General features: G+C 42.9%; 1 protein-coding gene across 1 annotated transcript in view; it reads left to right on the top strand.

The window, feature by feature from the left end:
* plxnb1a (plexin b1a) overlaps positions 1–26,267 on the top strand; it is an 84,886-nt gene that overhangs the window by 33,101 nt on the left and 25,518 nt on the right. Inside the window, exons 2-11 of the mRNA XM_080445518.1 lie at positions 7,995–8,071; positions 10,119–11,004; positions 12,341–12,586; positions 15,430–15,612; positions 20,022–20,150; positions 22,708–22,808; positions 23,142–23,274; positions 23,525–23,681; positions 24,522–24,630; positions 25,655–25,763. Of these exons, the coding sequence (XP_080301644.1) occupies positions 10,129–11,004; positions 12,341–12,586; positions 15,430–15,612; positions 20,022–20,150; positions 22,708–22,808; positions 23,142–23,274; positions 23,525–23,681; positions 24,522–24,630; positions 25,655–25,763 (2,043 nt within the window). The 5' untranslated portion in view covers positions 7,995–8,071; positions 10,119–10,128. The remainder of the gene's footprint in view (positions 1–7,994; positions 8,072–10,118; positions 11,005–12,340; positions 12,587–15,429; positions 15,613–20,021; positions 20,151–22,707; positions 22,809–23,141; positions 23,275–23,524; positions 23,682–24,521; positions 24,631–25,654; positions 25,764–26,267) is intronic.

Consider the following 26,267-nt stretch of genomic DNA (forward strand, 5'->3'; position numbering starts at 1 on the left):
GGGAAGTGGCTTTTATCCCTGTGTGTCCGTTCAGTGGAGCCACTTGGTCAGGGAGAGAGTGAAAGGGAGTCTATTCCCTCACAGAGACTCCCTTCACCACACAGAGGTCATTCAGGCTGACGGAGGAAGAGAGAGAGAGAGAGAGAGAGTGAGAGAGCAAGAGCGAGAGAGAGAGCAAGAGAGATAGAGAGAGAGACCCTCTGTGTTTCTGTGTGGACGGCAAGAGATTGCCATTGACCTAAAGAGGGCCATGGACATGGAGAAGGGCCAAGCCAGTGTACATCTGTCTCTCATAATATTAGCACTTTCACTGCATTAGCACTTTCACTTTTCTCTCTCTCTCTCTCTCTCTCTCTCTCTCTCTCTCTCTCTCGCATTTACAGTACATAAACATTTACGTTATTTTACTAAATAAATATTTAAAATTAAAATTCTGTTAAAATACAAAAAAGGGTGAAATATATACCAGAGTTGTGTGAAGATGTGGTAATATCCCATATATGCAGACTCCATCCTTCCTTAAAGGTATCATGACATTCATTTTCACTTTTTTTATTTTCAATGTTTTATTTGGGGTTTTATGACCTCAATTACACCCAAAAAACCTGAACTTAGAACATTCAGTGGATTTTCTGTGGTCTGGGGTTTTCTGAATAATTAGGCTGAAAAGTAATCTGAGCTTGGCTCTTCGACAGTGAGGTCACAGTCGATTAATCCCGCCCACTCTCCTCCTCGCCCCTCCCCTCCCCTATCCTTTCCTTTGGGGGGGGGGGCGGAGCAGAGGCGATGATTGACAGGCAAAATCCCTCACCAGCGACACCCGCAGGCAAAGATTTCTTTTTTCATTGCAGTTGAAAAGGCTTTAGAAATATGAGAGAAAAACACCTGCCATGGATCACTGGAATGGAATTTTCACTTAAAACTTTTTGTACACTTTTGAAGGACCAGGACAAAGACTTTGAATGTGGTGTAAAAGTGAATGTCATTAAACCTTTAATAAAATAACCATGAACTGTGGTGAGCAGTCCTGTGTTACTTCTCAGTTCACACTGATTCGTTTTTTGTTTTTACTGTAACTTGCAATCGTTGAAACTGTTTCAATTTGAGCGACATTGCACTGAGCTCCACTCGTGCTTTTGAATACAGGCCAGTATCAGTATTAAGATGATTGGCCTGTTATAGCCAGCAAAGTATGTGAAAGATAATTGCAATGTTTCCAATAAATGAATTGCCTTAAATAATAACATGTATTATATACTGTAGGTATTTGTATTTTAATTCAATTCTAAAATAATTATGTTTTCCCTTTTGAAATCTTGGCAGAGCAAGGTGTGTACAGTCTGACTCCCCACTGATGTCAGACCAACACAATTATGGTCACAGTCTTGATTAGGATTGAAATTCTTCTGGTCTCGGTCATGACTCAGTCTCACATCTTGAATACAGCGCGATGGCCAAACGGAAGAGAGCGAAGGAAGAAACGTCCCCAAACAAACCTAAAATGATTTGGAACATTCTTGTTTGTTTGTTACCGTCTAAACCATTGTCCACTTGCTTTGTCCCCTGCATTCACAGTAAACTGTTTATATATATATATTTTTTTGACAAGATCCTCATGAGTTTAGCTTCATCTTGGTTCTAGTGGTCTGTTTGCACCGTTCAGGATCCTAACAAGCAGACAAGATATGTACTGTACCTGTAGTTTATTAAATAGGTTCCAGCCTGACGTTCATATGTTTTACTTATCTACTATAGTATGCGATAGTGTGGTCGTGCCTGCCAGAGAGGCCCCTTCTAAAACTCAAACAGGCGTGCGACCCTGCTGTTGTCTACTGTACTCTCTGGAGGAGATCCACATATCTAGAGTTCCACAGTCTAGGGCCTGGGGTGCGACGCCAGCAGACCTACCAGAACACAACAGTGCCCGGCAGCAGGGGCTCTGTGTGGGCCGTGAGGCCCCCACCCTCTTTCTTCTGGAAGAGTTGCCAACCCCTGTGCCTCCTCTCACTGACCTCACATATTTTATGGGGTCCTTAGCGTTCAGCGGGCTGTCACGGATCATTAGGAGCTTTAGAATTGAACATGAACAGCGGACACTCTCAATGATTAATAAACAGATGGAGAGAGAGGAGGGGGGAGAGAGAGAAAGAGAGGGGCAGAGGGAGCAGGACAGAGGCAGAAAGCTTGGGGAGAAAAAGTCAGAAGTTCAGTGTTCAAGCAGGGTGTGGGTGTGTTAGGCCTCAGTGTGTGCAGTATTTTTGCACAGACACATACACGCTATCGCTTATGTGCCTGGTGTGAGATATTGCACGTGGAGTGCCCCCCCGCTCCCACACGGAAACCTTTGCTTATTTATGTGTCCGCCCTTACACTTAGACCTGTGTGTTTTCAATCTCGGCTCTACAGTTGTTCACTGAGTGTGGACCCCTCCCCTCTGTCCCCTCTGACAGGCTAACAGTCCACCAGTGGTTATTTATAAGCACTTGGAGCGCACCAGCGCTGTTCCACGCTCTGCATACCAGACACGGTTGATGAACTCTGGAGATTGTTGGCTAGCGGCATGGGAGAACCCCCCCCCCCATTCCCCTCCCCACAAGCTGCTCCTGCATGGGGTGGCGGTATTCATGTTATTACAAAACACTTTGCAGGCCAGGGTAATGGCTGTAGCGGAAGTAGTGATGACGGTGGATTCAGCATTTGAATAGGCTGTCTGAGCTAAACGTATGGTAAGTGGCCGAAGAAAGTTGTGAAAAATGTCAGTCTGAATATGTTGCATCACGTTTATTAACGTGTGCGCCCCTTCGAGATGTTTTGCGTTTTTTAGCAATTTTGGAACATATCTTAATGAAAAAAACATTATTTCAACCAATCTTAATGGTAATGTTGTGGTCTCCCTTTACTCTTCCATTGAAAAATTTTGACCCTGGTGTCAGGTAGGACTACTACTGGTCAACAAATAGTACTGACTGAAGCTCATACATGCAATATCTTCCCTGGCCACGGGGGGATTCAGAGTAGAACTTTGGTCATCCACGTGGGTAGGACATGAGACTTAGGGATTGCAGCTTTGAACGCCATTTGGCCATTTCATGAATAAAAGAACAAACAAATAAACACATAAATCCTGTGACATAATCAAAATTTGATGAATTATTAGTACTCTTAGTAAGGCCGTGTCCATCTCCCCTGAAGAATGACGCTACTGTAAATTCTTCTACAGCACCGGAAAAAGCCAACCATGTCAAGAGAAAAATGGAATTCCCCCTTTTCTCTTACATCAAGCATTTGTAATCTCAGAGGGGACAGATGTCACCAAGACTTAAAGGGGAATTTTGGACTAAAGTTTTCTTACCTTTTCTATGACGTTATGATATCTTTAATCTCTCAAGAACAGATTCTGCACTGCGTGAGAATCTGTCGTGAAGGCTCGTCGTAACATGTACACACTGGGCTACAAGTGGGCGTGCCTTCAGATCAGGAAGCAGGCCGCGCTTTACCCAATCAAATGTAGTGGGCGGGATTCACATGTCCGTCGATCTTTCCCCCTCGAAACAAACCGAAACTGATTTAACAATAGCGTCCGCGGAGCAGACAAAACCACGGAAATATATTCACATTTTAACTTACTCTTTCATCATAGAAACAAGTGGGCTTATAACCAAAACGATCCATGTTCTCTGGGAGAAGTGGTGTTAGTGTTCCGTGTAGAAATATTGTTAGTGGGAATGAAAACATAGTCGCACCAACCGGAAGTGATGCGCTGAAGGCGCATCACAAACACCGGTTTCCCTGTGCTCTGGTGTTACGTTATCGTCCCCCCAGAGCCAACAGACATAGAACAAACAGCAGAGGGCGCTGTTTTTCATTTTCAGTTGGCGATGGGTTCCCAGATTGTGATATCTTAGGATGAATGGTACAGTAGAAAAATTTCATAACTCCACCCCTGAGCCGCCACAGCTTAAAAGGTGCGCGGATAGGCCTTAGGTTAGATCACATATTTTAATAGTTTTTTTTTTAGTTTTTTTTTGTGAGATCTGACGTTCATAGTGACAGAACACTATGCAACCAAAAAAAAAAAAAAAAAAAAAAAACAGAAGTCTCGCTAGACGAGATTGAAATCTCGAGATTTCAATCTCGTCTAGCGAGACTTCTGTTTTTTTTTTTTTTTTTTTTTTTTGGGGGACAGTGTTCTGTCACTATGAACGTCAGATCTCAAAAAAAAAAGAAAAAAAAAAAGCTATTAAAATATGTGATCTAACCTAAGGCCTATCCGCGCACCTTTTAAGCTGTGGCGGCTCAGGGGTGGAGTTATGAAATTTTTCTACTGTACCATTCATCCTAAGATATCATAACGTCATAGAAAAGGTAAGAAAACTTTAGTCCAAAATTCCCCTTTAAGTTAACACTCTGGATTTTACCCTGTATATCCGTGGTATATCTCTCCGTTTCCCACACCACAACCCTCCCTGCTGACCTCATGCTGGCTCTTAGCGGAGCCTCGTCATTGCTGGGTAATAGGAGGAAGTTCCCATAGAGATGGGGTAGCCGTGGTGGGCTATAAATACATTGACTGCGATGCGTCAGACGGTTAAAGAGCAGGTGAGGACGCCAGCGGAGGCCAGTAGCGCTGAGACTCTTGTCCTCTGTTTGTCCCTCACAACAGCTGTGTTAGGTTAACTAATAGATGGTTAAGTCAGGTATTAACTAAACAACCCGCTGAGCACTGTGGCTCTGACCTTTGCATCCCCGCATAAGTGGTGGCTTGTAATACTTGAAACTAATGTGGTTTCACTTGTACGTCGCTGTGAATAAGAGCGCCAGCTAAAGCTAGGTTAAAATATAAATGTCACATGCAGTTAGGTTGATAGTTTTACCAAAAACCTTGTTGCTTTCTACTTTAAATATTTGGATCGCTCTAGAAAAAAACAAGGCTAAAGGCCCTGACAGATATATAGCGCCAGTGAAGCGTGTGAGAGTGATGCTTGTGTCAATGGCGTGTGTCATGTGAGGCCGCAGTTTGCACATCATAATTGCTAAACAATTATTAATAATTCGAACCGCATTCATTCACCCCGATTGGAATGAGGGAGGTAGGCCTACCGTAACACACCCACTCATGGACACACATGCGTGTGCACATGCACGCACGCACGCATGCATGCTCACACGCTGGAGCTGTTTTACTCAGTTCACTTTCTTTATATTCTCTCCGTGCCGCCTGCATTCCGACTGGCAAAGCTGAGCTCTTGAACATGAACCTTGAATTTGTCAGGATAATTTTGCCCGCCGTGCTCTTCGTCCCTACTTCTGTCATTGAAAACGCTGACGCCACCCAGTTAATACTTTCAATGGAAGATGGGACTATGGTACTGTAGTTTCACAGACAAACCTATTCTTTTTTAGGACACGTGCAGACCTTCGTCCGTTACATACAAATGGTACTGGTTGTTTCTCAAAAAAGAATTTAGAACGGTCAAACTCTACACAGTACAATACAATACTGGATGCCACACTGTATACACATGTTATGGTGGTCTGTGCCCTGCGTCAATGCTTGAAAATAGAACCACGTTCTGAAAGACATGTCAACAGGTTGTGACGCACCGCCCACTTGACACCCACAGTGTGTCTAGTCTACAGCCATTAAAAACAATGGATGAGTTTTTGACATGAGCGACTGAGCCCCACTGGAAACACCCAACTAGACATTCGGAAAGGGAAAGGCCATGGGGTTGCCAAAATTAAGGTGGTGGAGGTAACGACCTCCACCCTCAGAACCCTGCTGCTAGTCTGGCTAATAACTGACGCCACAGTTCTGAACATACTGTACATGAGAGAGAGACTGAGACAGACTCTGGTACTGATTTGACTCTGTATAACGTAATGCAGGTCAAGATTATGTCTGATTTGTATTTGCTTGTGCACTAAGAGCGACTGATCTGCAAGATTAGAGCGCATCGTGCTGCACCGTGTTGCAAATTTGTAGATCGGCTATTTTCAGTGTGCAACTAAGTATAAAACACCCTTTCTCTTGTCTTTTGGGACTGTTGAATCTTTCACTGTATGGCGCTCTCTCTCTCTCACTGTGTGTGTGTGTGTGTGTGTGTGTGTGTGTGTGTGTGTGTGTGTGTGTGTGTGTGTGTGTGTGTGTGTGTGTGTGTGTGTGTGTGTGTGTGTGTGTGTGTGTGTGTGTGTGTGTGTGTGTGTGTGTGTGTGAGACACACACACACACACACTCCTCCTTGCACCCCTTGGCAGCGGGTGAGGTTATCGTTCAGCAGTGACAGACTTCTTTTTTTCTTCTCATGAATAAGTAAAGAGGGGGTCTGAGACACACTCACCCACTTATCAGACACACTAACACACATGCACCTGCTCCTGGATGGACCCCCGGCTACACACACACACACACACACACACACACACACACACACACACACACACACACACCACAGCTCATCTTCTTAAGATTCCAGATGCCTCCTCCCCAACCTCCTAGCTCTCATCTTGTGTTTTGTGATTGCGACCCCAGGGGGTCTGCAGTTAGACAACATGACTGCATACAACATGGCAGCTATACTGTAGCTTCACAGAATAGTAAGAAACATATCCACGAAGCAAAATAACACAGTGCAAAGAAATGAATTAAATGCATTAGGCAAGGTACTTTTTGCTGAATATTACAACTGAGATGTAAATCGCAATGCAAGTAGTCACTACTTTTGGCATCTAATAATTTGGTCTATATACATTTTTGTGTGTGTGCGTGCATGTGCACGCGTGCATGTGTGTGATTGCTTCAAAGGCTTGGGTGTGGCAGTTTAGGGGGTTGTTGCTAGGCTTGGGTCTAGTGAATTTTATATCATGATGCAGGCAGCGCTGTGAGAAAATCTCACCGTATGATATTTTTGAGATGGGGGATTTTTTGTAATTATTTTTATAATTACTATTACTCTAAAGCTACGGTGTGTAACCTTTATAGTGAATAAAATGTTATTTTGATTGTTTTCCCCAATCTGTGTGGTAGAGTATGTTAAAACAATATAAATTAAACAATTGGGGTGGTTGTATTTGGTCTCCCTGCTCTTCTATTGATGCACTTACTGTATATCCTGTGGTCTGGTAGGACCACTACTGGTAGACAATTGGAACTGCCTGAAGGTCAAAATTGAGTTTTCCCCTCAGCAACCAGGCATGCTCTTTTAGCTCAGTGGTTAACATTTCAGCACTTGCTTGAGGGACCTGGGTTCAAATCTGGGTTAGGACATGAAAGTTAGTGTGTATGTATATTATATAATTAAATGTATTTTACATTACATGTTTTCGCCTCAGGTACCGCACCAAAAAAACATGCCAGAAAACCTTTAAGCAGCCTGCGTAAAGATAGCTTTCTCAAAAGATGCCATCTCTTCGTTCTTATAGATTCCTCAGTATAAACGTCTTTTAATTTCTGATAGTTCTTTGATGTCACATTGTTTGTTTTTCGTTACATTGCTGCCTCTCCTGTTGAGGTCGTGTTGGGGTGAGGTGGATGGGTGGTTGGAGGGTCGGTTCTGTTCAATAATTAAAGGGGCTTATCTTTAATGGCTGACCTCTCCGTGGAGATCAGCCATTAGAGGTGAAGGTGGTATGGAATAGTTTGGTCACTGTTTTATGGATTGCACAGAAGGCATTTTAAAAAGTAGTGAAAGTAAGTGCAATATTAATTGCCCTCCAAGGAGTCATGTTTGGACACAGATATGCTTCTGTTCTTGTGATTTCAGCCTTTCAGTCTTTCCCACTCTGTTAAATCACATGAACCTGGGGCAAACATTCAGCAGAAATAGCCGATTTGTGAGCTTGTAGATCGGCTATTTTAGGTGAAGAGATTTGCTGTAGAGGGGGAAAAAGGAGTGAACCTAGTATACTGTGAGCCCTGGGGGTCAAAGTATATAGGGCTTAAGTTGTTTAAGGTGTTACGATTCTTCTCATTTGTGTATCTTCTGTATTTCTAGGTGGAGTTCAGAAGAATGGGCTATGATTCCACGTGATGAGGACAAGGCCTTCTAAAGCTGAAAATAGGACACAGATGGTGAGATACTGCAAATTCCTGTTTAATTTACTGTACATTTAAAACTTAAGCAGAATCAGAAAGCATCTTTCAATGAATGTACTTGACATTTAGCCTACTGAACATGCTAACTTTTTTTTTACGATTTGTACTTTATTTTTCTTCTTTTTTGACAAACATACAGATTTTTTTCAACATTGATGCAAGGATATTTAGACAAGACATACAGTAAACAACACAATAACAATCATTTTCAAATAGCGGCATTGCTGGTAATTAAACGAGACAAGACGTACCATACACAAAATACAAATAAACAAACCTTGAAAACATAAAGACATAAAGACATCAAAGAAAAGAAAAATCAAAAATACACTGCACTAAAGCATACCACCCGCAGTCTACCCCAGTCCTACCCCAGACAAATCTAACCCAAGTTACTTTCTGGTTATTGAAGCTCGCACTGAGCCGGAAACGTCATCCTAAACCCATAGCATGTAGATGATAATGTCCCCATTTTAAATCATATTTATCCATCCTGTTGAGCAATCTATAAGACAATCTTTCATATGCGGCCAGTTGACCCAAGGAAGTAAACCACAGAGAAGGAACCGGTGCAGGTGGGTCCTTCCAGGCCCTGACCACCAGTCTCCTGCCTAGCGGGAGAAACAGTTCTTAAAGTGGAAGGGTCGCCCAGAATAAAGAGCCTGGGTGAAAAGGGGATATCTAGCCCTGTCATCCTCTCTAGCTTCACATGTATAGCAGCCCAATAGACCTGGATTTTTGGACAACTCCACAGAATATGCATTAAGGTACCATCTCTATCCTGACACCTCCAACACTCCGGGCTCTCGGTAAGGCCCACCCTAAATAGTCTTGACGGGGTCCAATAAATCCTATTTATAATTTTAAATTGAATCAATCTCGTACGCAGCTCTCTAGACATTTTCTTGCCGTTCCTAAGGATTTTAGCCCATTCCTCGTCTGAAATTGAAACACCAAGGTCCCTTTCCCAAGGTGTCTTAGACACCATCATGTTAGAGTCAGAGACCTCCAGGAGCATGGCATAGTATATGGAAGCCTCATGCCCCTGTCCGAAGATTCCAAGGATCATCTCCACCTTTTCAATCTTGGGGGGGCCTATAGTGAGAGATCCAAAGGTCTTAACCAGTAGATGCCGTAGTTGCAAATATTGCCAAAAGTGTCCACTGGGCAGGTCAAATTCTGTCTTGAGGTCTTCGAAGGATTTTAGAGTGTTTTCCTGGTATAAATCTCCTAATATTGTAATTCCCCGTTGAGACCATGCTTCCCAATGAAAAGGCTCTTTCCCTATACAGAGTTTAGGATTATGCCATATTCCAGCCGCCGAGTGGAGAAACGGATTGAATTTAAACATGCGGGATATCGTCTTCCAAACCCAATGAATATGAGACACAATTGGATGGGAACGACTAATTGAGTCTAGTTTGGTTGAAAGACAGTCGATAGGTCTGACCGGTGAACATAGTGCGCTCTCCAAACTAAACCATGGCGGGGCCCTCTGAACATGCTAACTTAACGTACTACAAAGTACTCAGTAGGAATAACTGTAATCGCAGATTCATTGTAAACTTGTAACAACAACAACATTATTGTAAAGCAAAATTACACTTTGGCAAAGCTTTGGGTTGTGTAGCTACCTTAGCATGATGTAACTCCAAATTCTGGCGAGTTATCTGCAATAGTTGCTCACTTGATTAAAATATTTATTCCAAAATACGCTCCTCATTGACTAAACATGTTATACTGAAACGGTGAGTTTGAGACCTGTTTCTCTTTGCAATGTGATTCTGAATTATATATTTTTTCTCAGAGTAGCAATTATTGAAGATATATTGAAGGTAATCTCGGCAATATTTGGAGTTACATCATGGAACGGTAACTACACAACCCAAACTACCGAAGTGTAATTGTGCTTTAAACTTGCAATAAACGTTTGTGGATGCCTTCATCTCCACTCTACTCACTGTCAGCCAGCAGACACCTTTACTCACTAATTCAAACTCCACACCTGTGTTTGTCTCCCAAGAATATTTGCCATGCAGTACGGGAAGACCCGGAACTCCGCCCCACTATTCGTCCCCGTCCTCGTCTTCCTCTTCTTCAGCGCGGCCCTCGGAGGCCACTCCTACCCTCGCTTCTCCAGAAATGACACCATCTTCCAGCACCTGGCGCTCCACCCGGACCCCTCGGTGGGGACGGTGTTCGTGGGGGCCAGGGACCACCTCTTCCAGTTGGACGGGTTGGACGTGCTCCGACTGGAGCAGGAGGAGAGGACGGGTCCCGTGAGCGACAGCAAGGACTGCCTTCCGCCCGTCACCGAGTTCAACTGTCCCCAGGCCAGACGCACCAGCAACCACAACAAGCTGCTGCTGGTGGACCCGCAGGCGGCCGAGCTCATCACCTGCGGCAGCGTCCACCAGGGCGTCTGTCAGAAGCGCAGCCTGGCGTCCGTGCGCCAGGTCCTCTTCTCCACCGAGAGGCCCGTGGACACGCAGTACGTGGCGGCCAACGACCCGTCCGTGTCGACCGTGGGCCTGGTGGTGGGGCCGCGGGGCGCCGAGCGCACCGTGCTGTACGTGGGCCGCGGTTACACCGCCAGCCACCCGCCCATCTCCACGCGCCACCTCTCGGCGGAGCCCGTGTTCTCGTACGAGGAGACGGCCAAGCTGGCGGTGGCGGGGCGACTGTCGGAGTACGACCACCACTTTGTGGCGGCGTTCGCCCGGCGCGCCCACGTCTACTTCCTGTTTTACCGCCGCGACATCAAGGCGTCGAGGGAGTACCGCACCTACGCCGCCCGGGTGTGTCTGGAAGACACCTCCTTCTACTCCTACGTGGAGGTGCCCCTGGTCTGCCGCTCCTCAGCCGCCTCCTCCTCGTCCAAGACTTACAATCTGCTCCAGGCAGCACAGGTATACCTCTAAAGACTAAGAACTGTAACCAACAATGACTTTATACTTAATTATACACTTGCCACAGCCACGGAGGACACTCTGAGTGGCTGGAGGGTATGCATAATTTTCAGATAATTGCACGGCTTCGATGCAGCAGTCTCATCTTCTAAATTAGTGGTTACCAAACTTTTAACAGTCACGTACCTCCTGAGACACTCTTCCCCCAGCACTCTGGGGGAAGAATATTTTAATTATTAATATTTTTGATATTATTAAATTTAGCATACATTAGCATACATTGTTACCATGGGCATCAGCTGATGGAAGGTTACACAGGGTGTGCGCGTGCATGCATGAGACAGACGGAGACAAAGAAAGAGCGAAACAACAATGGAGCATATGAGATGAAGTGAGAGACTACTATCACGATACATCTAATCATTGTCTGGGGGAAAATATAACGAAAAGTGCTAGCTAATTCAAGGTTACAATTTTGGCTTTTGAATGGCAGCACCCTTCACTCAAGATACTTCAAGGTCACCTGCATGTATTCAATCGACAAAATAATTGTCATTTCAAAATTAAACGAGTGGTGACTAGATTGTCCAATTAGTATTCCATCACTTTTCAAAATGTCTTTGTTTTAAAGGAATGAATGTATTGTGCAGGCGGTATTATGCCCTGCGCAATTCTCTCCTCCGTCGTACGATAGTGTCGCACTGCAAAAACAGCGGTCACGGTGTGGTTCTTTTATTGGTTGAAAGTGTTTTAAATTTTACAAAATGTCTTTATTATAATTTCTTCATTATAGGCATTATATTTTTTGGCATATAATGACATGACACAAAACGGGTTGACAGTGGTTAAAAATGTGGCATATGGAAGGCGTGGCCTGTTTTCCACTCCCTGATCAGTGGTGGAAAGTAACTAAGTACATTTACTTAAGTACTGTACTTAAGTACAATTTTGAGGTATTTGTACTTTACTTGAGTATTTCCAATTTCCAATATTTTTACTTCTACTCCATTACATCTCAGAGGCAAATATTGTACTTTTACTCCACTACAATTACTTGAAAACTTTAGTTACTAGTTACTTTTCAGATATTAAAAAATCAAGTTGTGAGCTTGTAGATCGGCTATTTTCAAATATTTAGTACTTTTACTTTTGGTACTTTAAGTACATTTTGATGCCAATACTTCTGTACTTTTACTCAAGTACATTTTTAATTCTGGACTTTTACTTGTAACAGAGTATTTTTATATTGCAGAATTTATACTTTTACTTAAGTAAAGAATTTGAGTACTTTTTCCACCACTGTCCCTGATTGGTTCGCTCGTCTTTGTTCTACCAGGTGGGGCACGGCGGAGGCCGGGAGGGCGAGGCCCTGCTGGGGGTCTTCTCCGCACGCATCAGCTCCACCAACAGCAACCCCTCGGACTCCTCGGCGCTGTGCGTCTTCCCGTTGGACGAGCTGGACAGACGCATCGCCTCCACCCGGGACCTGTGCTACACCCAGGACGGACGGGTGGAAGGGGGAGGGGAGGAAGTGGCCTACATAGAGTACGAGGTCAAGTCGAGCTGTGCCAACCTGCCTACGGTACGAGATGTTTGGGTTTTCAAGAATCTGAAGCTGGGGTTTAGCCGATTGTCCCATTCAATCCGGGAAGGCATCTGTGTCATTTTAAGATTTCTTTGGCTATTAAAAATAGCAGATATACAAGCTCGTGTGCCGCGCTATGAGCTTGTAGATCTGCTATTTTTGAAATTCTTGAACATTTGTGCAAATCTTTTTTAAAGCGAACATTTGTAACTCAAATCTTTGCTTCTGGAGGTCCTTCGAACAAAATATTTTACAAATGTTCGCTTTAAGAAATACATATTCAAAGATTCACAAAAATGTTCACGATTTTTCAAAAAATAGCAGATCTACAAGCTCATCGTGCGGCACTCTGTGTTGCGCTATGAGCTTGTACATCTGCTATTTTTGAATAGCCAAAGACATCTAAAATGACAGAGATGCGTTCCCGGTCTTAATGGATTAAATTACATTAGATCAGATTACATCAGATCAGATTTTCTCAGGATAACAGATCAATAACAATAGTGTAGTGTGTTATCTATGATTTGGAAGTGGGTCCGTCTTTGGCTTGAGTGGAAAACCTGTTTTAAAAAGGAGTCACCATGGGTGATGCAGTGGTAAAGTGCCTGCCCACCACTGTGGAGGTTGTGGTTAATTCGAATCCAATGTTGTGCATCTGGCTTTGTTGAGCGTCTATACGAACACAATTGGCCTGTGTTTGGGGGAGGGAAGCCGGGCGGGTAGGGTGATATTTGTCACTGCGGGTACTCCTACGGGCTGGGGCGGCACCTGTCAGCAGGGAGCGTTGGGCGGGAGGAGTAGGACGAAGGTTCATTAGGGGCTCAAGGACACTTCACCACAGGAGGAGCATATAGGCTGACGTAAGCGCATGCCATGCAGCGATAATGTTGTTTTTCCTTTCAGCTTTTTACTGACTCATACTGTCATACTTGCTCTACTGTCTGACATCAATGCCATCTATGGTCAAGTTGAGCCAATTACATCTTACTGTGCTTTACTGTAGTCTACCACAAGTCAGGTGGTGAGAGAGATGGAGGGAAAGATAAAGACAGACCAGGTGGAAATAGGAACCACTGCGATACATAAATACAAATAAATACTCTTTTTGAAAATGTCCCCCCTGTATAATGGCATGCCCAAAACAGGGATGCCAGGTTGAAAGTGGTCAAAGTTGAGATCTTAATATGAGTGATGCTAGAGTATGCAGAAAGACATAGAGATAGTATGAAGCCTTTTTAATGAGGTCCTTGTCAAAGCAGAGAGATGATCGGCAGGATGGGTGCCCCCTTCCTGCAGACCCCGCGGCGACCCCCCCCCCCCCCCGGCTCTGCCCACCGCTTGCCCGGCCCCATAAGCCCCTGCAGAGCCAGTTAATGGGATCAATAAAACAAACTAACCCCGGATCAGCTCTACCAACGCTTAATGAGCTCTGACAAGGACGGACAGGAGCGCTCGTGAAAGCCAATGACATAGAAAGATAGATAGTTGAGAGATAGAGAGAGCGAGAGAGAGGGACAGAGAGAGCGAGAGAGAGGGACAGAGAGAGAGAGAGAGAGAGATGGAGAGAGAGGGACAGGGAGAGAGAGAGACAGGGAGAGAGAGAGAGAGAGTTCAAATTAGGATATTGCAGAGTAACACATAATGTAGCACGAGGAGTAATAAGTACATATTTCCAGTCTAACCAATAAGCCAGTTGTTGTCAAACATTTTCATGTCAAGGACCCCCAAGTTGATATGTATTAGTCCACGGACCCCACCTGAAAAAAAAATCTGAAAGGGGCCCCCTTAAGAGAATATTTGTGTTCAAGATTTTCTAAAGTTTTCAAATTATTCGAAAATAGCAGATCCACACACGCACAGCGCATCGTCATGCATTCTGAGCTTGTGGATAACCTATTTTCAAATAGCCAAAGTATAAAATTGGTTAAACTGGGGGACCCCATTTTGAGAACCACTGCCATGAGCTATGAGCAGAGTGAGAAAAACGTCCCGTTCTACTTCCTTGTTTAAGGGCCATTATCTGGAGCTTGAGTTTATTGGAGTGGTTGATTTGCAATCCCATGTCTGTTGTCTCTCAGCATGAGTCCACTTTAATCTACTGTATGCTTACTGTAAATCGTCATTAAAATGATTGAATGGCGGTGAGTCAATGGCTGGAAAGTAACATAAGACTTGTTTAAAATAGCATTAGTGTCAGCCTCAATTTAGCTCTGTTCATCTGGTTTCTCTCTTTTTTTAGGAAAACACTATAGAGAATGTCAGTGGAATTTACTCAGTGAATGAATATTCAATGAGTGGATAGATTAATTAATGAATCAATCAGCGATTCATATTCTATTTTAATGTCATCTCACAGGAGTGGGTGTACCGTACAAGCTCCCAACAGTTTGAGTTTTCAGGAAGACTAAAGAATGGAGAAGGAAAGAATCAGGGAAAACAAAGTCGGGTAACAAGAAGGCACAATGTCAAATATCAATATAGAGTACAAGCAATGTCAAATAAGGTGCATGATTGGTTAAATAGATATAAAATGAGGCAGACATGGTTGTTGTGCAGGTAGAGAAACATTTGCAGCAGATAATTAGCAGCAGATTATAGTTATAGAATCACTGTATTGTGCACGGTTAAAATGTCAATAGAATGGCAGAAATGCATCTAGTGCAAGTCGAGAAACATTTGCAGTAGATATAGATATAGCATATATAGCATATACGGTAATAGCAGCAGAATAGAATGAAACAGAATAGAATCAGTCCATCAATTGTCAGTAGTCCATAAACAAACGCTTCTGCTGTGTTGGGTTCCAGTCAAAAGTCATTTTCTACGTCTTGTTGTTGTAGAATACTCTGAAGGCGTATCCATGCGGCTCTGACCACACCCCCAGTCCAATGGCGAGCCGGATGCCGCTGGAAGCGGACGCCGTGCTGGACAGCCCCACCGCTCGCCTCACCGCCGTGGCGGTCAGCGTGAGAGATGGACACAGCATCGCCTTCCTCGGAGACGCCAATGGGAAACTTCACAAGGTAGTCCACAAGCCACTCAAGCCCTATACTTCATCTTACGACAAATAGTATATTAGTATAATATAATAAATATATCCAAAAGAGGGTATGTACTGTATGTCTGTCCGTGTGTCTGTCTGTGTGTCTGTCTGTGTATCCGAAAATAATCTCACAAACCACTGGCCCGATCGGCACAATATTTCTTGTGCACAGTGCCAGTAGGACACAGAAGTTATTTTATCTATTTTATATAAAAATACAAATTTCAATAGTGAAAATGGCATATCTACAAGCTCACAAGCCATCGCATCGCACCATGTTTTGCACTTGTAGATTGGCTATTTTCACAAAGTATAGCATAGGGCATTCCTTTATGAAAAAACATAAGATGAAATATGGAGATACAGGTTTTCTTCCAGACAGCGTTGAGATGTAGGACATATCTTTTTGTCACGTAATTAAAAGAGTCTGTGGGCTCTTATTGTAAGGAGAAATTAGTTAGGTTTCGGACGCCAATTCCTGCAAGTATTAGCCTGCGAATTTCAGGATTGATTTTTAAGATTTTACTGATGACTTTTAAAGCCAGTCTCCTAAATAGTTACACATTAGCTATGCTGGTCCCGTATGAGCCTCAGTGCAGCCTTAGATCCTCAGATAGGGCCCTAGTTGGCCGGGCTTTTGCAGCCCGGCCAACTAGGCTTTGGGACACCCTAACAGAGGATCTGTTCAGGATCTGGAAACCTACTTTTATGTCGAGGTCTTTTCATACGGTTTATTTTATTGCCCCTCTTTTATCTGTGCTCATCTTCTTTTATGCCTTTTTTATGTCTTATATTTATTTGATCTTCTTCTACTTCTTCCTCCTCCTCCTCTTCTCCCTCATCCTATACATTCATGTAATCTGCCTTCAGATGCATGAAAATCAACAAAAAAACTAAACCTCCTCAACTGGCATTGTGAGCTAATAATCCAGATGGTGGCGCTACAGCAGCCGTTTAAAGTTGAGACACCAAGAGACGCCAGATTTCTCTTTTCGGCCTTGAGCTAAAAAGGTTTGGGAAACCCTGTGATAAGCCAAACGCACCACGGAGCACCTCAAGCATTTTAAAGTGATGTCAGACATATTTCGCCCAGGTGTGTGCCAATGTCCATATTTGACTGCATTGCTATGCACCCCAAACCTCCAAAGTATTCCAGTTATTTCCCAGTACACGTTGTTCCAGCACACACACATCCTCACACCAGCATACCTCCATGAGCACATGAGTCAAACATCTGCCTTTCTTTCCTGTGGAACACACCGTGTGGTAGTGCTTTAAGGTGGTGTAAGTGATATTTTTCAGGTTAACCCATTCAAACCGGGAACGCATCTGTGTAACCACTTCATCCATATTTTATACTTTGGCTATTCAAAAATAGCAGATATACAAGCTATTTTTTTTTTTATCTCAAACATTTGTGAAAATATTTGAATATATATATATTTTTTTGAAGGGATTTATTTTTACTAAAATCTTTGCTTCTGGGGGATCCCTGGAACAAAATATTTTGAAAGGGGGGTCCGCGGCCAAATACATATCATTTTGGGGGTCCTTGACATGGAAAAGTTGGAGCACCATCACTGAAAACATTTTTAGATACGTATTTGGCCGCGGACCCCCATCTCAAAATGTTTTGTTCCAGGGACCCCCAGAAGCAAAGATTTGAGTTACAAATGTTCGCTTAAAAAGATTTGCAAAAATGTTCAAGATTTTTCTAAAATAGCAGATCTACAAGCTCATAGCATGGCACTCGTGCCACGCTATGAGCTTGTATCTGCTATTTTTGTAATAGCCAAATAAATCTAAAATGACACGGATGTGTTCCCGGTCTTAATGGATTAAAACAAAAGGTGTTTTTTGTGAAAAGTTTAAAAGCTCTATACTATATTCTGATCACCTTCAAATTCACTTGTTTATCATTTACCCTTTATGAGTTCTCTTTCTTGATTGGGTAAAATTGGTATCCTGACCTGAAAATGCATTTTCATTAGTTTATTAAAGAGCTGGAGAGAAGGGGACTGTAAACTTTCAAGGGGGGCATTTGAGTTCCCAAAATCCAGGGTGTAAATAGAACTCTGGGGGTGTCAAAATTGACCCATATGTCCAGATTTTACTGTGTGGGAAAAGAACTGCTTCACAACAGATTTAGGTACCGTAACGCACTTGACCTTTGGTGTGTGTGTGTGTGTGTGTCTGTTTCTGTGTGTGTCTGTCTGTCTGTCTGTCTGTCTGTCTGTCTGTTTGTGTCTGTGTGCAAAATGCTGGATCCCATGAGAGAAATTATGTTTTCATGGTTAACAAAGATCTTTAGGGTTAAAGTTATAATTAGGAAAAGGGGGTTGGTGCTGGGGTTAGGTTTAGGGTAAAAACTGTACGTATAACCAACGTACGTGTGTGTTTCTCTGGGACACATCAGATGACACACCTGTATGGAAATGACACTCAAACGTGTGCATGCTGCACATGGAGTCTCACTTTGAATTGCAACACGACACTCATCACTATTCATTATGCAGGTATTCATTATATATCACATTAGCGCTCGCCATTGTATATACATTAAGTGGCGTAAAGTGATATAGCAGACCACATTCGACGTGTTCCCGCTATGCACAAAATCTCAGAACCACATGCATCATCTTTCCAGTTCCGACGGGGCATCTTCCCATGCTCTTATGATAATATGACATTATAATTTAACAGCATGGGACATATTATGCTGAGTGCCTCCTCTTAATAATACCCACTTTCAACCTAGAGTCCTTATTTTCAAACATTTTCAGAAACGTATATATTTATTTTAGACAGAGCTACAAGCTCACGACGTGCCGCGATACGTCACGCTGTGAGCTTGTAGATCAGCTATTTTCGTGCGATTACCGTCGTACGACAAAGTATAAAGTGGGGCTTAAGTGGCTATTAAACATCCCATTGATTCTGCGTTCCCCGGCACTATTACAGCGGTCGAGCGAGGGGCTTTATGGACGAGGCACGATTCCCTGCTAATGTCATTTACATCAGGTAACATGATAGCCTGAAGGCTCTGGGAACCACTCAGACCAGAGGTGTCTTCCTGTACCCCCATATTAGATTTAACGGTGCGCTAATCGCATTCATGTCCATTTCTACCCCCACCACCCACGCGCAGGTTTCATTCCATTTGCCACTGAGCCGTAAACCCAAGTCATTCCTATCATTTTTTTAATTTAATTTTCCCTATTCAGGTATTCATTCTTGAAATGTGAGGCACTTTCGATTCTCTAGAGTCTTGTGTGACTGTGTTGGTCAGCCACAAGGTCATTTCATACCATCTTCTTAAATCTGCAAACCAGAACTTAATTTAATGAATAAAACATTAATTAACTACTTGAACCCTAGTTTCACTATTCTGCGGCAAAAAAAATGCTAATCTACAAGCTCACAGCACGTTACATTGGCTATTTTCTGCAAACATATTTGAAAAAAAGGAGGGGGCCTAGTAACAGACCCTTTGGAGACTTCAGTCAACTAAGTATATAGAGTTTATGTGATTAAACCAAGCTGTATGGTAGAAAGAATATGTTAATACAATATAACTTGCACATCTGCAGTGGTTAGACGTGGTCTCCCTTCTCTTCCACTGATGGACTGACCCTGATGTCGGGTAAGACAAGTGGTGCTGCCTGAAGCTCATACTGTAGGCCCAATATATCTCCCCTGTTCAATTGCCTCTCTCCATCAGGAGAGGACATAAAACAAAAAACATAAAAACTATGACTTATTTCCAGGACTTTGAATTCTTTCCAGGTGTGCAGCACACTCCAGAGGTGTAGTTTAGGACACTATCTCTGATGATGATGCTAGGAAGGGAGAAGTGAGAGTTGTCCCGGCTCCCTTCCAGAACCTTCCTGGGAGGGGAGACGTCTATGGATTTGCTGCCTCAAACGTCTAGCCACAAGCTCCTTTATGTAACTCTAACCCTGTTCCTTATTTGATTCAGCTGTGATATATGGTTAGTCTTATTTCACTGAAGTGTCCAGTGTTCTGTCCATGTTTCATCAAAGTGTTTCTGGGTCTTCTCGGAAGTAGTCTCTCAAGCCAGGCAACTCTTCAACAGTCTTCAAATGCTACAGAGAGTCTTTAACTGTGCCTCGCAATAGGAAGTATCTCAGGAAGAATCTGTTTGTCATTTCTTTTACAGAAAATATATGTTAAAACGTCTTTAGAATATATGTTTTCTATTCTGCTAAGCAGCAAGCTAGATATGTTTTGACTAATTTTTAGGTCAGCTCTTTTCGCCGTGCAACACCTTCGTGCTTTTGGCGGAAGCATTTGAAAATTGTTTGAGTCAACAGTCTGTCTTAAGAGACTATATCTGAAGTGTCCAGTGTTCCGTGTGCTTTCATTCAGGTGTTCCTGGGTCCGGGAGGCCAGGTGGAGATGTATGCCAGTGCCACCATCCATCCCAACTCTCCTATTAACAGTGATCTGCTTCTGGACCAGACTGGAGCTCACATATACATCATGTCCAGCACTGCTGTAAGTCAAAGAAAGAGTACATTAGCATAATCCAAGTTGAAATGTTATCCATGTTTCAGCTGTATTCTTAATTTGAGAACCTGGATATTGGAATGGGGGATGCTGGCCCCAAAAAGATTTGAGAACCACTGATATAGACGTTCGACAAAGCCGGATCTACCACGTCGTATTCAAACCCCTAGACTCCACAGTGGTGGGCAGGTACTTTACCACTGCACCACCCGAGTGCCTAATATTATAGTCATATATATATATTTTTTTTTCAATGAAAAGTATTAACATGAGCTTTTGACTAAATAATAACTACATTGGATCCATTGAAACACAGGTTATTTTTTTCCATTTCCAAAAGGAAAAGCAGATTTTGGAAATGCAAGGTTTCCGCCCAACAGCAACGATATATATATATAACACATACAGTATAACACATTATAAGTTCAAGGTTCAAGCAGAACAGAGAGAAGAAAAAGAGTAGCCTACACCAAAGTGTACATAGTAAAAAAAAAAGCCTGCACGTGCGTGTGTGTGCGAGTGTGAATGCGTGTGTGTGTGTGTTCTGGCACCTCCCTTGTTCCATTCCAGTCAGTGTGGTGCGATTCACATCATTAATAATTGTGGCGCAATTATGGTGAACGTGGCCTCATGACGCCAGTCATTTACTTGACCGTCATTGACGCTGGAGTTTGTCTGCTAGCCAGCAAGCTAAAAGATGAAAATATTGTTTATATGGGTGGATTTCCTCCTGTCAACAGATATGTCAACCCCATTATCCCACGCTGTACTCGGTGTACTGTAAATACACAGATGAACAGTATTGCTGTTATCATAGCATCAGTGTAGCCAACTTTATTTGACTAGTATTTGCATGTACTTATATAAATATAAAATTCAACATGAGACATTGATGTATGCATGTCCAAAGGCTATCCATGTATCCAACACACAAGTGTGTGCATGTACACATACACACACGCACGCACGCACGCACACACGCACGCACGCACGCACGCACGCACACACGCACACACACACACACACACACACACACACAACTTAACCACTTGAGCCCTATACTTCTTTGTAGGGTAATTACCAAAAATAGCTGCACTATCTGCAAGCTTGTAGATGTGGATTCTTTTCGCATTTTGGGAAAACTATTTAAACCTTTTGCCAAAAACAAATGTTCACCTATATGGATATGCCCAAAATTAGGACGCCAGGTTGAAAGTGGTTAAACGCACAAACAGCCACGGCCTTTTCAACGGTCGCACACATTGAGCGAGTCACCCAGATGTCTCCACACACGCGTCTGGACACAGCGTGTCCCTCGTCGCTGCACAATTCAGGATTTGTCAGATTTGTCTTTCACTGACACTTCCTCAAGCTGTGTCTTTCTCACCCCAAAAAACAGAGGATTCAAGAAAAATGAGGATGAAGACATAAAAGCGAGCAGCCAGCTGGCTTTTGGGGTCAAAGTTGTGTAACCCCGCTGTGAGCGCTACAACGGTCAGCTGGACGTGTGGGCTCAACCCAACAATGGTATTGATTAGAGAAAATGGACGCCATTGTGTGGAGACCATTGACCCTACAGAATGCGTCTGTGTAGGAAGTCTGAAGGTGATAGATGGTTCTGGTTAAAGCTATACAACATGGTCTAGTCATTCAAACCCTGCCTCATGAACTCTGTTGTCTAAATGCGGAACTGTAGCTTTTTTTATTTTATACAAAGAATACCGGTTAAATGTTTTCAGCTATTGATTGAAACATGGAAGAAGAAGGAGCTACTTCTACACGTTTCTTGAGTTCCCAATCCCTAAAGCAGTGGGTCCCAAACAATGTGCTGAGACACATTGGTGTGCTGTGAGTCAAGTCGAGGTGTTCCTTGGGATTTTGCGACAACCATACATTATTATTGCAATATATACAACTATACAAACAGTTATGTAGTTACTGTTCAAATGCAAATCAGCTTTCATTGTCAGTGCATTTCTCTTTCTTCTTACTCTCTCGCTTCTCACTCGCTTCTCACTTCTCACTCACTCACACACACACACACACACACACACACACACACACACACACACACACACACTCTACCTCTATTCATTAACTCATTTTTAAATTTTTGACCCGTCTGGGTCAGTTTTGTTGTTGCTTTGATGTAAGTTTGCAAAGTTTCAAATCAATTATTTAATTATTATTATTGTTATTATTATTTCATGAGTAATATAGTTACATTTAATATAATTACATTTGGTTAGTATAGTCAACTTTTATTCAGCTTTAGTAAATCAAAATAAACTTTTGCAGAGTGATAAGAGTTTTTTTCATGGATATACTGTAAATAAATAAATAAAACCACTGCCTTATAACGGTTTCCTGGAAAGATACTTCAAAAACTCTTAGGTTAAATGTATACTCCATCATACGTGTCGCTTGCCATAATGAGCTGATCAAGCTATCAACAAGTTGCATCGTGACGAAGATCAGTTGGCAAGCAACATCATCGTGCGACGGAGTCAGTTCAGCCATTGTGACTCTCATGTGTCATTACCAGGTGGAGAAGCGTCCGGTGGCTGAGTGCGGGGACCACCACGACTGTCAGTCCTGTCTGGGTGCCAGAGACCCCTACTGTGGCTGGTGTGTCCTCGAAGGACGGTGAGTAGAGATTGCAGTCATACAGTACATGCGGATGTGGGTGACGTCGGAGCCTATCCGATCTCTAACATTGAGTCTCTGTGTGTGTGTTGTGTGTATGTTGGAGGACAAAAACTTTGAAGCGACGTTCAAGTTGCAGATTGATAGACTCGGAATAGTAAATGATTTAATCTTCTTCAACATGCGACGTGACAGAGGTTCCTTTCATGTCAAATTCCTGCATACAGTCAGATGTTGCGCAACTTGTCAACATAATGTTACTTCTTAGGAGTGCGAATGCATTGGTCTAATCCTGCTGTCCAGTCATTCTGCTCTATACTGTATCCTTTTCAGATGTGGGCAGCGATGGCAGTGCCACCGGGGTTCTGTGGAGGGCCACTGGCTATGGAGCTTCGACCAGAAGCAGCAGTGTCTCAGCATCCAGGACCTCAGCCTCTACAACATCAGCAGAGGAGAGAAGACCGACGTAAGACCAGGGAGAGAGAAGGGGATGGATGGGTCTTATGCAGGGTATAAGACCAGGGAGAGAAAGCAGGGGGGTGGATGGGTCTTGATGCAGGGGTCAAGCAATGTGTCCAGCTGGACACATTGTCCGTATCCCATACGTACATTACATATGTTACTATGTGCATATAGTCTTTGAATTTCTCTCTCTGCATCTATGACATGAATCTGTTTCCTCTCTTCCTTCCTTGTGTGATCTCTCCCTCCCTCAGATCACTGTGTCAGTAGCTGGTCTCCCCAGTCTAGCAGTGGATGAAGCTTACTCCTGCTTCTTCCATGACACTGAAACGCCCGCCTACCTCAGCCACACCGGAGTGACCTGCTCCACCCCCGACGCCAGCGGTCTGCCTCCCATTGGACAAGGAGATGGTGTGTGGCATGCTTTTTGGCCAATCAAAACACTGTTTCAAACTATTACTGCAGCCATTCTCACGTTATAAACTATCCCTTGCAAAATAGTCAATAGATCATTCACAAACTGTTAATTAATGGTGTAATTAATTTCCATAACAGTGTCGGACTCCAAAAATAGGCAAGTAAGCCAACGCAATGCGCTGTGAGCTTGTAGATTGGCTATATTCAGCACATGACACTGGTGCGCAACCAAATCAAGTCTGACTATTACATCAACTGTTAACATTTGCATGCCGGTCAACAAGGCCGATTTTGACATTTTAAACTCAATTAATATTGAGCAGGAATGTTGCAGAACGCTCCCGTTTCATGACTTTTCCTAAATATGTCATGTATACAAGTGTGTCTTCTAAATTCTAAAACAATTTTCTAGAAACAAAATATTGGCATATTTTTTTCGCCCCAATTTATCGCCTCCCATGTCATTTTCACATGTCGGGAACCCCTGGCCATAAAAGACGCAGACACCTCTGTTGGATTCAACTTTATTGTCACATCACAGGTTTACAGGTGTAAAATATTGGGTGAAATTCTTTATTGTACAAGCTCCCAACATTTACAGTTTGAATAAAGGGGTAAAGAATAGGGAAGGGAAGTCAGATATGTCAAATGATTCCAATATAATACAAAGCAATATTTGAATTCTGTATTCTCTTTTATCTTTATTCCAAGCACCAAACGCCTGAAATAAATATTACAATACTGTATAATAAGGCAGCATTAATAAATGATGGATAAATTCCTCAAAGAAGTGCTACATGAATAAATGATGGATATGTTCTATGATTGGTTCAGATTCTGTGATGGTGACTCTGTCCCTTCGTTTCCTGAATGTGACTGTGGCCGAGACGGACTTCACCTTCTACAACTGTAGCCTGGTCCAGCAGCTCTCTGGACGCAGACCGTGAGTGTACACTCATGTGTGTGTGTGTGTGTGTGTGTGTGTGTGTGCGAGCGTGCACGCACGCACACCCACACACACACTCACACTTTGGTGCCTTGGTCATCGTTATACACTGTTTTAGTACTGTTTTTTAATTAATATGTAAATTTATGCCAAGTGATTTTTATGTCAAATGTGATCTATAAGTCTCATTATCTTTTATGTTTTTCATGTGATCTCGCCTCAGTGGTTAACTTCCTCCCTTAACCACTTTCAACCTGGCATCCCTATTTTGGGTCATTATAGACCAAAGATTTCCCTCAAATCTATATTTTTTATGTTAGTTTTCGTTTTTTACTGTAATATGAGATATCTGTCAGGGGTAAGATTCAAAAAGCAAGCATACCAGTTAACAACACATTGAGTGCCAAAAACGATCCGGACCGTTTTTGAGAATCCAAACGTGGAGTGCCGAAAACGGTCCGGACCGTTTTTGACCCAATTTTATTTTTATACGTGGGGCCCACGTGGGGCGCTCTAACGAAATTTGGGGATCATCCAAGGAGTCTCTGAGAAGGAGAGGCCGGATGTGGATCCATGTCGTTTTCGATCGGCGATCACTCTGCAATGGAGGATCGCGTTAGAAATATTATTGTTCCAGGTGTTAGTCGGGACCCTCCGCCGTCTCGCACGCACGCTTTGTTTACATGCACTTCCGCGTCGGGGCTTCTACAGCATGAAACGTATCAACGTAAGTGGATGGAAGAAATGCAGGCACTGAACGTATAATATTTTAATAAACCTCTGGCACCCGATGTGTTAAAATCTGCAAAAAAATGATATATTTCACCCAAAATACTATCCTTGTTGACATAACCCAAGACAATAAGACTTTTTCTCTGAGTTTAGTTTGTTTTAATTAGTTTTATAAACACACAATACAGTTGTTTTCTTTTTGTAAAGTGATTTAGCTATTCTAGTTTTCTTTATTTTGTTAGTTTTAGTTAACTATAATAACCTTGGGTTTGTCTTTCTTTGTTATCAGGTGTCATGGCTGTGTGAGCAGTCGCTGGGGTTGTAACTGGTGTATCCACCAACACGTCTGCACACACCAACATACCTGCTCCCATGGAACCACCGTCTACAACCAAAATGTGAGTCCACTGCTCGAGGTGCCGATCAGGTTCGATAATAGTTACGGATTGCAGCTTTAAAGGGGCAGTTCAGTTTGTTTCCGCGTTATTTGTGCTTGATATCGCACATCACCACGTTATGGATTTTAAATCGGCACTACGGTTACCGAGGAATGTCCATTGGCTTGTCCGTAGCAAAGCTAATGGAAACAAATGGGGAAAGTTAGCCAGTATCTGTGTTCTTGTCTTTGTTTTTTGTTAGATACTGGCTAAGTTTAAAGACATAACTGGGTGTGAGGTATTACTAGGAACTACAAACACCCATTTAGGTTGGCTTAGCAATCAAACAGTACAGCTGAGTAGTTTGTCTGTGTTTTGTTTGTGCTGTTGTTTTCCATTGTCTGTTATTATTATTATTTTAAATAAGCATTCCTTCATGCACAATTTTTATTTTGGGATATTTCCTGTCATTTTAATGTATGTGCATTCCCCACCGTTTTACCCATCCCTCGATTTTACCTCCTT

Source organism: Gymnoscopelus braueri (genome assembly GCF_963280865.1).
Source record: "Gymnoscopelus braueri genome assembly, chromosome: 12".
In the NCBI taxonomy this organism is placed as follows: domain Eukaryota; kingdom Metazoa; phylum Chordata; class Actinopteri; order Myctophiformes; family Myctophidae; genus Gymnoscopelus; species Gymnoscopelus braueri.